Below are 13,154 nucleotides of genomic sequence, written 5' to 3'. Positions count from 1 at the left end.
TTCATCTTGGATGTGCTAGGGTGCTCTGGAAAAGCCTTACCTTAGAAGGCCTTGCTTTTTGAAGCAAAGGTAGTATTTGAACATTGAACACCTCTGTAGGCCTCAGGATATGGAAGGAAGACTTCCACAAAGCTGTTCTGCTCTTACACTTGGGGTCTTCTCAGCCTGGTCATCTATACCCCCACCCCATGTCTGTATAGGAATCCCATGGGTCTTCTCACCCTGGCCATCTGTAGCCCCATCCCATGTTTAGACGGGTCCTGTGACCATCACACCACCTTCCATCGAAGGTTTGAGTACAAAGATAGCTTCCTCAAAGACACCGAGGTTATGCCATCTGGTGTCTTTTAAAGAGAAGGAGATTCCTGATTGACCCAAGCTTTGAACACTCTCAAAGGTTTTCTCTGACCCTGATCAGCACCAATGGACCATCCTCAAAATCCATAGGATGAAACACTTTGGTGATGACCATTCCCTCATGGGGCACTAAACTAAGGATGTTCCAGCAGTCCAGGTGCTTTTATTCTAGAACCAGATCCTTCCTGTGGGGCTTGCACCTCTTCCTTTCTGATGCCTCATATTCCCCTCCAGTTGAAACTTAGCTACCTCAGTATGTGATTTCTAGCTTCTAATTTCATCTTCATGCAAAAGCATTATTGCACAATCCAGATTCCCTCTTCAAATAACTGCAAAGCCCATCTGCTTTAAGATTTCCTTGTTATCTTTGTAAAACTTGACCATAAAGTCTCTCTGAAGATCTCAGAATCATGCCAAGTCAGAAGTTGTATAAATGCCTCCACCATAATGTCTGTAGGCAAACCAGTTGCATTTATATTTATAGCTCTGTCTTCCACATGAAGGCTTTCTTTTTTCTCTCCTTTTTGAGATTGGTGGATTGGGGGTGTTTCTCTGCAGAGGTTTTTTTAGCATTGGTGACAGATTTGCCATCACTGAGAAACCGTCATTAGCCTGATATGCAGGCATGAAGTCTCCAGTGATCTTAAACCAAGCCTTCTTGCCTGCAAGGATGTCAGCCAGCTGCTCCTCGAAAGGCTGGGTTTCTCCACTGGAATTCTTGGTGTCTCTGTATAGTTCTCGAATTTGCAGTTGCTCATTTGCAGATTCCTCATCCAAGCACAGCTGACCCTTGAACAACACAGGTTTGAACTGCACAGTTCCTCTTACATGTGGATTTTGTTCAATAAATATACTGGAAAAATTTTTGGAGATTTACAACAATTTGAAAAAACTCACAGATGAACTGTGTAGCCTAGACCTGCTGAAAAAAAATTTTTTGAAGTGATACCTTATTGTTTATTCTTTCTTTTTATTTTAAAATTTATATCCAAGTTAGTTAACATATAGTGCAACAATGATTTCAGGAGTAGATTCCTTAATGCCCCTTACCCATTTAGCCAATTCCCCCCTCCCATAACCCTTCCAGCAACCCTCTGTTCTCTATATTTCAGTCTCTTATGTTGTTTTTAAATTTTTGTGTTTAGTGTTACTTATTTTTGAGAGAGACAGAGACAGAGTGTGAGTGGGGGAGGGACAGAGAGAGAGGGAGACACAGAATCCGAAGCAGGCTCAGGCTCTGAGCTGATAGCAGGGCTCGAACCCATGAACCATGAGGTGGTGACCTGAACCGAAGTCAGATGCTTAACCAACTGAGCCACCCAGGTGCCCCTAGAGTCTCTTATGTTTTGTCCCCTTCCCTGTTTTTATATTATTTTTGCTTCCCTTCCCTTATGTTCATCTGTTTTGTATCTTAAATTCCTCACAGGAGTGAAGTCATAGGATACTTGTCTTTCTCTGACTGACTAATTTCGCTTAGCATAATACCCTCTATTCTCTATTCCATTCACATAGTAGCAAATGGCAAGATTTCGTTCTTTTGATTGCTGCATAATACTCCATTGTATATATATACCACATCTTCTTTATCCATTCATCCGTTGATGGACTTTTGGGCTCTTTCCATACTTTGGCTATTAGACATACTGAAAATTTTAAGAAAAATGTATTATTGTAAGAATGTAGTAAATACAGACAGAAAATGTGTGTTAATAGACTATATTTCTGGTCAACAGTAGCCCATTATAGTTAAGTTTGGGGGGTCAGGAGTTACACGCAGATTTTTGGCTCCCTGGGGGTGGTGGCTGGTGCCCTAACCCCTGCATTGTTCAGCTGTACTTGCTGCCCATGTGTCCCGCCTAGATTGGGAGCAGCTCTAGACGAGCAAGGAGGGGCTGGCTTACTCCGCCCGGACTCAGTGTCGCCAGTTAAGGTCCGAGGCCTGGCATCATTTTTGTATTTTCACTGTGCCTGGCTTTCTTTCGTGGTGCTATTTCCCAGTCAGACTCTGCCTCCAGAATCCCTCAAAAGTTTCTGATGCTTGGAGAATTCTACTTGATTGTCTTCCAGGCACCTCCAATTCAACAGTAATCAAGTCTCCTTCCCACACCCCCTCTACCACCTCTTACTTCAGTAAGTGGCAGGAACATTCCTCCAATGCTTGGGGCCCAAACCTGGGCCTCACCTGGGCTCCCACTCAATCAAGCTTCATGTCTTGCTGACTCCAGCTTCTACCTATATTTCATTTGCCCAGTATTTCCATCCATGATTCTACCATGCTCATCCAGGATGCTGCTTTTTCTTGCCTGGATTATTGCAACAACCACCTAGATAATTTTCCCTTATTCATGTTTGTCCCTTAGAACCCATTTTCTACAAATGCTTAGAACATTCTTTTAGTACACACACACACACACACACACACACACACACAGCTTGTGCCACTCTTGAGGCCTATTAATCCCTCAAGGGCTTCTCATGGCTCTCAGAAAACATTCAGAATCCTTGAGCTAGTCTATGAATACAGTATGTGACCCTGTCTCCTTTCCAGGCACTCTGGCTACTCTGTGTCTCCATCCCAGCCATACCTGACTTCTTACTCCCACCAAGAGCCCATCTCCATCTTATGACACAGGCTGCTCCCTCTGACAGGAATGCTCCCCCATCTTGTCACCCAGGCCACCTCCTGTGTCACTTGATTAAGGAAACCCACCACAACCTCTTGCATGGAGTTGGATATCCTGTCTGATACCCTGTACTTCTGGCTTAAAAAAAAAAAATCTCTGTGGTGTTTTGTTTACTCGGGAAACACATGAGGATATTTTCACATACACGTCAAACACAGGGACCATCTGATTAACGTTTGTGTCCATCACTAGGCTGTTGGCTCCATGAAAGCATGGATGGGACCAGTCTTGTTTAAGCTGCGTCAGTATGGGGAGCCCCCATCCCAGGAGGTATTCCCTAAGTATTTGTCAGAGGAACAAGGTCTGTACTGCACCCACTGGGGGCCCCAGGCTTGGTCACAAGCAGCAGTTTGGCTCTCTGCAAGGCTGTGGTTTCCCTGTGCTAAGAGTATATCCCTGTGCACGCCAGGTGGACAGAAAGTGTGGACACGTGACTGGACCTTATTGCTCACTTCCTGGTTTCTCTCCTGGTCCCGTGCTTGCTGAAACTGGCCCCTGGCACTTGATGGGGGCTGTAGTTTGGGGACAAGAGGCAGCCCACGGAGAAATTCCCTGAACAGCTGTCTTCCTTCTTTTCACGGATCCCTCTGAGATCCATTTAGGCAGCATGAACTCTGCTCCTCCTCCCTCCTGCCCAGCGGACTGCAGCTGCCACAAGTGTGACAGGTGGACAGGAAGCACAGCCGCCTTTGGAGCCTCATCCTGCAGTCCGTGTGGGGTTGCTGGGCCCCCTCAAGGCAGGAAGCAGGTGCCACATCGTGTGGTCTATGAAGTCACCAACTCTTAAATGTCACAGGGGTGGAGTGTCTGACCAGCCAGGGGATGCTGCCTCTTCCCACAAGGGAGTTAGAGGACCGAAGTTAAAGGGGATGACTCCTCACCGTTTCCCGAGTTCCTGAAGCCCAACTTCCATGAGAAAACTTGGGTTTCCTGTATGCCAAAGATGTTAATTCTGCCTTCCAACCAAAGTTGTTTGTACTTCAAGGGCTAGGACCTTATTATAGCTCAGTGTAGCTCCCATAGCACTGAGTACCCTTGTACATTGCTGAGATTTAAAATCTCATTGCCAAGGGGCTCCTGGGTGGCTCAGTCGGTTAAGCATCTGACTTCGGCTCAGGGCATGAACTTACAGTTCATGGGTCTGAGCCCTGCATTGGCCTCTGTTCCGACAGCTCAGAGCCCGGAGCCTGCTTCGGATTCTGTGTCTCCCTCTCTCTCTGCCCTTCTCGGCCCACCCCCCCAAATAAACATTAAAAATAATTAAGATCTCATTGCTGAAAAACTTAAAATGAAAACAGCATTGGCAGGGCTGCAGGAGTTGCTGTCAACAGAAAAAAAAATAATAATAATAACCGCAGTCACATGTAAGGCAATGACAACATTTTTCTTAGGAGCATGAAGCCTATTTTGGATTCAGAAAGTTCTCTTTGGTTATGTAGTTAGGTCCCACACCTAGTTTGGGTGGAGGTTAGTAAAGACGAAAGAAACTTACGTTGCTCAATGTAAGAAAAGTCTCAGGATATTCAGGGTAGTTCCTGGCAGCTGGAGAGTGTAGGAGAGGGAAACAGGCACAGGTCTCAAGAGCGGTCATGGGCCCCAGGATACCGTGGCAAGATGGGGAGGTAGGAAAGAGATGGCTTATGAGCATTCAGTTTGGGGAAGACGCAGGAACCGTGGGTCAGCCCGGCCAATCCCAGTCAGCCTTCCAGCTATCTGATGTGTGCTCCAGATATTTTGTTTTGCCCTTAAAGGGAAGTGCTACTCCAGGCAAGACTAGAGGGCTTGAGATCACTAGGATTGCAACAGCACCAGGACACTCTGCCTGTGACACTGTTCATTGGCTCTGTACTGCTGAGAGCGCCTGGAGGTAAATAACAGGAGCTAGAAACACAGCTGGAGCTTTGCCCAGGAAATTCCAACTATGGGAGGAAGTATTCTAAGGAAGTGCCTGAGAGTGAATGCCATTTTCTAAATTAAATATTTGCTTTTTTAGTAATGCTAGTTATGATGGTGAGTAATAATAGCTAATGTGCTGGATGTAATATATGCCAGGGACTGATATAAATTCATCACGTGTATTAGCTCCTTTAATCCTCCTAACACCCCTGTGAACAAGTCCTATTACTGTCTCCACCTTACACATGAGGAAACTGAGGCAGAGTTAGATTAAAACACTTGCCCAAGGGTCACAGCTACAGAGAAGCAGATGTGGAATTTGAACCCAGAGCATCTGGTTCCTCTCTGGGCAACCTAAATGCCTGTGATGGGGGTAATGACAGAATGCCATGGTCATTCACTGAGCTATTAGGATGGCAGGGGTTGTGAACAGCCACCTTTGCTGTCCCACATCTATTTCTGTTTCTTCTGATGGTAACACCCAGATTTTCCTTTGGGAATCATGCCCTTTCACCAAGCCATGTGGTTTTGATAGGTGTGACATATCATTAGTACCCAGGAGTGGCACTTGACAGACCTGATCAATCAGTGTTCCATGCCTCACACAAGCCCAGCCCAGCAACTCAGGAATTCACTGATCTGCCAGGAAAGGAGACACTTGTCTGGACCTGGAGCTGTGACCATGTGACATGGCCAAGTGCCATGACGGAGAGAGCATTGGCCTGCAGGGAAAGCCAACACTGAGGAAAGTTCATCCACACTATATAAAGAGACAGCTTTCCGATGACATCCTTTGAACATCTGGAACCATCGTTGCCTGATGGTTCCTTTCTTCAGTTCTTCAGCCATACAAGGCAACATATCACCCTTTTTTGTTTACATGGTTTTATAACAGTTGCAATTAGAGCAATCCTAAATAATCCAACAAGCACAGTTAGTATCTCCATGAAAACACAAAATACTCCAGGGAAAACAAAACACAAATTCCTTTTGAAATCTGATTGTGATCACATAGGAACATACATAGAGGTATATAAGATTAGAATAAAATTTATACTAATATATTACATTCTTTTTCTCACCAAATGGGTTAAGTATATAGTGTTCAATGAACAAAGGAGGAGAAGGTGGAAAATCTGACATTATGGAGATGCAAGAGAGGCAGCAGAGGTCAGTACAGAGACTTGAGTTCAGTCCCAATTCTGCCAGTAATTGAGTGATTTTTTTTTTTTTTTGGACTGAGTAACTTTGAACAAGCTGATCAACATGTTTGGGCCTCAGTTTCCCCATCTATTAAATAAGGGGAATCTGGCTTCCATAGTTACCCCACCTGATGTGCAAGATTCCAATAGACCCTTAGCCTTGTCATATTGTAATTTTTTTTCCTAAGGTCCCAGAAACAGTCTGAAATACTATCTGGGCCCAAGAGTCCTGGGGCTGATCCAGACTCAGAATGGTATGTCTGATTTCTATTCATCTCTTACTGTTTCGTTCTGTAAAGTGGGATGGATGCATTGAAGTATAAATTTATTAAAATGAATTAAGGACAAAGTTTATCAGGAATCTGATCACATGTCACTTGAATTCCTATATCATTGATGAGAGAACTGCATTTTGTCTGATTCCCCCCAGCAAGAGCTGGTAGTATAGAAAATTTTCTTATTATATCCATTTTACAGATGGGTAAACTGAGACTTATAGAGTTGAAGTAACTTGGCCAGGGTCCCACCACTGCAAGGGCAGAACTGAGGCTCAAACCAAAGCAGCCTTTTTCAGACTTTATGATCAGAACCACTTAGGTTAGGGACCTCTGCCCCAGGGGGTGGGGGTGGGAGGGAAATCAGCTCTGAACAGAAGCCATTTTAAAGAAATAACCCTCAAGACCCTATAGAGAAGATCATAGTGGAAAAAGAAGTCTGAGCTGAGGCCGCTTGCTCAATAAGGGCCTAATGTTTTTTGGGTCAAGGATTCTTTTGCTAAGATTGAGGTTGAAAACCCCACTGAGGCTTTCATTTCCTGCTGTGTGGCAGATAAGATGTCCGAAGAACCCTCCTGCAGCAAAAACTTCTAGAGGCCAGAAAAATCATGACAAACTTTTCAGTGCATTGCTGAGATCATAAGAAACTAAGGGAAATGTTCAAGTGTGTCCCCAGCCCTTTCTCCCTGCCCCCACCAACTTTGCCCCACAGCAACAAAAGACCTAACTAGTTGCTAAAAGCAGAATGATAAGCAAAGGCAGAACCTTAGGCTGCCTCAGGGTCAAATGCTGCTATCAATACTCTAGCAAGAAGGAGCAAGAGACCAGAGTTGGGGTTGTGCAATGCAGGCAACTGAACTGAGACCTAACATAAACGGGGCCACTTGTGAGAAGATGGGAAGATTACATCTGCCCTTAAAGGGACACAGGAAACAAATCTGTCTATCTCCATCGCAGCTCTGGGTAGGAGAAAAAAAACAAAACAAACAAAAAACAAAAACAAAAAAACTCTCCTGTACTATAGAGTTTGGGAATGAAATTTACTCTACCCACATTTACAAAGTAGGGGAAATCCATATAAATAAGGTGGCCCCAAATGATGACAACCCTCAGTTCAGGAAGAAGTAAACATAAATTTGTAGAAAAAAAACATCTCATGCTCATCAGGATACTCCCTGATTCAGCCTAATACAAGCCCCCCAAGTTACCAAACACATGAGGAAACAAAACATCATGACTGAGAACAAGCAGAAACACCAAGCAATAGGTTTTACCGCCTGTGAGTTTCAAACATTAGTATTATGAGATACATAATGTAAAATGACAATGTATAAAATCTTTAAAGAAATAACAATGGAATCAAACACTGAACGATATATAAAAGGCATTCAAAAGTGACTAGATAGATTGAAAAATAACTCATTGAAGAGGTTAAACAGTAGATTAGACCCAGATGAAGAGAGATTAGTGAACTGAAAGATAGATGTGGATGAATAAGGAATGAAATGGAAAGGATGAAAGATACATTAGAAGGCATAAAGAATACAAAGACCTGCTGTATTTTTACTCGGGTTTCTAGAATGAGAAGGTGGGAAAGTGCCACATTTCAAAATATACAATATCTGGGAGTGTCTCAGGATTTATGAAAGATATTAGAACCACGGATTTAATAAGTACCACACATCTCAAACAGGATAAATAAAAGAAAACCTATACACTGAACAGCATCATGAAACTGCTTGACACAAAAGAAAAATGGAAAGAATAGACAGATCACCTATAAAGGAACAATAATTTAAGTGACAATTGATTTCCCAATAGCAGCAACCGAAACCAGAAATCAGTGACATTGTATCATCAACACATTGCAAAAAAGATAACTATAAATCTAAACCTTTATTTCAGTTATTAGAGTAAAAGAAAGACATTTTACAAAATCAAAAAATATAGTTTGCTGTGCATAGACATTACTGGAGGAATTTCTGAAAGCTGCATTTCTTTCAGAAGGACAATGACTCCAAAAGGGAGGAAGACCTGAAATGCAATAGGAAATGGGAGCAAGGAAAATGTAAACATGGGGGAGTCTAGACAAACAATGACTATATAAAACAGTAACTATACATACAGTTAGTTCATAGAGTTAAAAAGCAAGTAGAACTAAAATTCTTGGCAAAAATAGCAAATAGAGACTATAATCTAAATTAAAACAGCCAACTTTAGAAAACTCACTGTGTAAAATAGAGCATTTACTCATTTTACTACCCATTAAAAATTAATTACAGGTACCCACATCAAGGTGTATACATTTCATAATCATAAACTGAGTGGGGGAAAAAAACCAGGTCACACTATCACTTAAACTAAGTAAAAAAACATGCCAAATAAATTATTTGGGGACACATACTAAAGTGGTAGAATTATAATGAAATATTCAGAATAGTAATGTAGTGGAAAGGGACACACAAGTCTTTAAAGGCATGTTAATGTTTGTTAAATTACATGGTGGGTACTTGAGTATTCATTTAATACATATTTATTTAACATTTACTTTTACATATGTGAAGTTGTTTGTTTTTAAAAAGGAATAACACAGTAAATCTAGGTGCCAACCACTCTCGCAGGATGTTCTGCTTTGGGGACAATGGCTGAGTGAATGAAAGCTGAAAGAGTTACCCCTCAGGAGCCCACTGTAGGGAATCTGAGGACCATGAATGCTCTGATCCATCTAGGGCATGACTATCCCAGTGAACAAATATCGGTGAGGGCTGCAGGCCATATACTCTACAGTAACCCCCAAACGTCAGGGTCAGAGAAACACCGGTGCTGGTAGAGCAGACTTTTCAAGTCTCTCACATCTCAAGGTTTGGAAGAAAAAACCCTGCGAAAGCCCCCAGGGTTCTTGTGCAATTTAAGGGTAGTAGGGGGGAGCCCGACTAAAAAAGGTATTTAGGGACCCATGGATTAACAGGAAGAAAATGAAGGCTTTAAATGTGACAAGCCGGTGCCGCAGATGACTACTTAGGTGCGGTTGAGGTAGGGCTGACTCTATGGCGCCCTCGCGCGGGCACGGGCAGCAGCTGCAGCAGGGCCGCCCACAACCTCGGGACCTTCTGCGCCTCGTTGCCCGGGAAGGGCCACGTCAGGATTGAGGGGTTAGGGCTGGCAGATAATCCGGAGCTATGACAGGATCCTTGTTTTTGCAATATCCAGGTTGGAGCCATAAAATCTTCAGGAAAACATAAAAATAAAAAGGACACCTTTCCAAGACATGACAAGTAAGAAACACGGGTGTTAGGACAGGGTTATAAACCTCAACAATAACATTGCTTGATTCTCAAATTCCTATTCTTGGGAAAATGACCTGAAACCGATAATTTTAGCATTATGTACATATTCTCTTTTTAGGGCTTGAACTAGTCATTCAAAGTCAAGAGTTTATAATTTTAATTGTCGTTGCCTGGCTCACACTTCAGCATTTGGCTTTTGTTGAAACCCATCCTGCACAGAAGGGATCTGCCATTTTGCCTTCCAGAAGGGTGAAAACTCTCACAGGGGCTTCTAAAATGCTAGCACCCCATACCAAGGGTGGTGAGGTGCAGGACATAAGCAAAGCCTGTGAGTCATTACCAGTTTGGATTTCTCTCTGCAACCTGTATCACCATCCAAAGCATAGGCGATCTCAGGCTTGCCGGATCTTAAGTCAGTTCTTTCCACTGTGGGTTGAGTGTGGCTTGGAGAAGAAAACATAACTCCATTCTTACAATCAGGTTGATATTTGTCAGGGTGTGGCCATGGCCGAAGGCCCCTGTCATTCAGCATACAGCATGAACTATTTTTATTTTCACAAGAACAGGGTTAAAACCTCTCACCTAAAATAACTGAAATATATGAGACTTTTTGATAAAGTTTGCTTGCTTCCTCCTGAGAAGACATGATTTATTCCACTGTATTTTCTAATTGTAAAATCCTATGAATGTGAACCTTGCAAATACCACTTAAAAGAGTGTAAACTGATCACTATTTTCTTTTTTTATTTTTTTTTAATTTTTTTTTCAACTTTTTTTATTTATTTTTGGGACAGAGAGAGACAGAGCATGAACGGGGGAGGGGCAGAGAGAGAGGGAGACACAGAATCGGAAACAGGCTCCAGGCTCCGAGCCATCAGCCCAGAGCCTGACGCGGGGCTCGAACTCACGGACCGCGAGATCGTGACCTGGCTGAAGTCGGACGCTTAACCGACTGCGCCACCCAGGCGCCCCATGATCACTATTTTCAAAAATTATGCACTAAAAATCATATTTCTCTGCTTTGAATGTGGTGCTGCACTTAAATACAGTATTTGCTAATAGTTTTCTTCTTCCTTGAATCATGCCCAAGAGGATTTTTTCCCCAGAAAGTTTTATTTTCTTCTTCAGATTTAGGTGAGAAAGTGCCCACCAGTGGAATTAATCATGGGGATGAAAGGTCCAGCATAGGGAACAGAATCAATTGTATCATCATAGCGTTGGATGGTGACATGGTAGCTACATTTGTGGTGAGCATAGCATGACATACAGGGTCGTTGAATCACTGTGTTGTACACCTGAAACTAATTAACACTGTGCCAACTGTACATCAGAAAAAAATAGGAAAAAACAGACAGTGCTCACCATCTATGTGCATAAGAACCCGGGTCTTTCAAAGGATCCTTGTGGCAGGGGATGAACTCAGCAAGCAGAGCAAAGTCATCACTGTTTCTGATCCATATGCTGTGGATTTTGAGCTGAAGATCACAGGAAAGATATTACTGATGAGTTACTAGATCAGTGCTTTAATCCAGTGTTTAAAGGTTTCCCTTTTTTTCTTCATAAGAAGTCAACTATGACCATATATTGAATGGCAAAATAAGGTTAAGGAATGGGGCTTAGGGAAGGGAACTAGTGGTACCCCCTTAACATGTCAAAGTTATAAACAGACACCCACAGTCCAAGTGCAGACAAATGAGCCCTTTGAGCCACTGCCCAAGAGATGACCAGATGAGTTTATGAGCCTGAGAAGAGTTTTCAACATTACTAGACTATAACAACCCCATTTGGCCCCAAAATTTGTGTTGGTTTTGGCCTTTCTCAAAGATTCTCTCATTGTCTAGTAGAGATATCTAAATAGAATAAGTGCACAAAAATTTTTTTGATTGACTAATGAGACATTATCTGACATCATTAGCTAATAAGTCATAAGTTACCTAAAGCAATTACACTGATGGGTTTTCTCATAAATATGCTCTTATATACCATTGCTCTCTCCCTCTCTCTTTTCCACCCAAACAATAGTAGGTTAAGAGAGAGAGAGAGAGAGAGAGAGAGAGAGAGAGAGATGGCAAATAAAGTTTGAAAACAGTTATGACACCAGGACATATTGCTAATTTTTCTTCCCTCAAGACATCAGTATTTGAAAACTCCTCTTCTTTTTTCTACAGTTTGTTTTTATTTATTCTGAGAGAGAGAGGGAGAGAGAGGAAAGCAAGAGCAAGCAGGGGAGGGGCAGAGAGAGAGAGAGACCGAACCCCAAGCAGGTTTCTCTCTGTCAGTGCCCAGCCCGAACCAGGGCTTGAACTCATGAACAGTGAGATCATGATCCAAGCTAAACTGAAGAGTCAGAGGCTTAACTGACTGACCCAATTTGAAAACTCTTAAATACACTGTAGCTTAATGGTTTTGATCTCTGACACTGTACAGCTTTGCATTTGAGTCCCAGTTCTGCCACTAATTCTGTGACATTAGGGAAGTCACCTATCATCTCAGTGCCTCAGTTTCTTCATCTGTAAGACATAGATAACAGCGACCTCACAGGGGTTATGTGTATGATTTAAAGAATGTTTTGGGGGCACCTGGTTGGCTCAGTTGGTGGAACATGTGCCCCTTGATGTCAGGGTTGTGAGTTCAAGCTTCACGTTGGGCGCATTTAGCTGGCCCAGAGGCATTATTGTAGTATACTGCCTGGCATGTATTTATGCTGGGATTCACGGTGGGTAATTCTATTACTAACTTTTGTGGCCACATATGTGGCCATATGTGTTCAGGGAATAAATCAGAGTAGTCCTTCTTTTAGTCATGACGACACTCCAGCTTTCTAGTCTACAGGGAGGCAGAACTGCAGAAGCTTCTCTATAACATTGGTCCTAGCCATTCTTGCTTTCCTCTTCATTACCAGTGCCTGGGTTTAGGTCCTCATCACCTCTCACCTGGAATATCTTTCCTGGGACGGACACATAAATCATTTATTTAAAAAATTTTTTTTAATGTTTTTATTTATTTTTGAGACAGAGAGAGACAGAACACAAGCAGGGGAGGGGCAGAGAGAGAGGGAGACACAGAATCCAAAGCAGGCTCCAGGCTTTGAGCTGTCAGCACAGAGCCCAACTGGGGCTCGAACTCATGGAGTGTGAGATCATGACCTGAGCTGAAGTCGGATGCTCAACCGACTGAGCCACCCAGGCGCCCCCTCATTTATATCTAAGTGTTCTCAGCCTCTTTCCCACAAAAGGATCTCATCTTTATCCTCAGAGCTTTACATCAGCCTCCAAGCAGAGCAGACTGTTAGGTGAGTTCCTAGGCTCATGAGGTGCAAAGAAAGGAAGCCGGAAGAAGGACACAGGAGTCAAGAGTGGGAAGAACTGGCTTTGGAGTGTGAGAAGCTCTGCAGCAGAGTCAAAAACTACCGACACAGTGTCTGTGAAGCTCCAGATGCTATTCTAAAACCAT

At 43.0% G+C, this 13,154-nt stretch overlaps 2 protein-coding genes across 2 annotated transcripts in view; both read right to left on the bottom strand.

Moving 5' to 3' along the window:
• The window catches only part of SERPINB6 (serpin family B member 6), an 81,819-nt gene extending 77,190 nt beyond the window's left edge, over positions 1-4,629 (bottom strand). The window contains exon 1 of the mRNA XM_078446687.1: positions 4,534-4,629. The gene's annotated coding sequence lies outside the window, so the exon portion shown is untranslated. The remainder of the gene's footprint in view (positions 1-4,533) is intronic.
• LOC132667891 (17S U2 SnRNP complex component HTATSF1) lies at positions 318-4,632 on the bottom strand. Its single transcript, XM_078447614.2, is given in 6 exon segments — positions 318-588; positions 591-667; positions 669-773; positions 775-861; positions 863-1,146; positions 4,534-4,632. Coding segments are annotated over 6 exon segments (912 nt in total). The 3' UTR covers positions 318-328.
• Positions 4,633-13,154: the final 8,522 nt, after the last annotated feature.

Source organism: Panthera onca, chromosome B2 (genome assembly GCF_046562875.1).
Source record: "Panthera onca isolate mPanOnc1 chromosome B2, mPanOnc1 haplotype 2, whole genome shotgun sequence".
Taxonomy (NCBI): domain Eukaryota; kingdom Metazoa; phylum Chordata; class Mammalia; order Carnivora; family Felidae; genus Panthera; species Panthera onca.
This window is presented reverse-complemented; position numbering and strand designations above follow the sequence as displayed.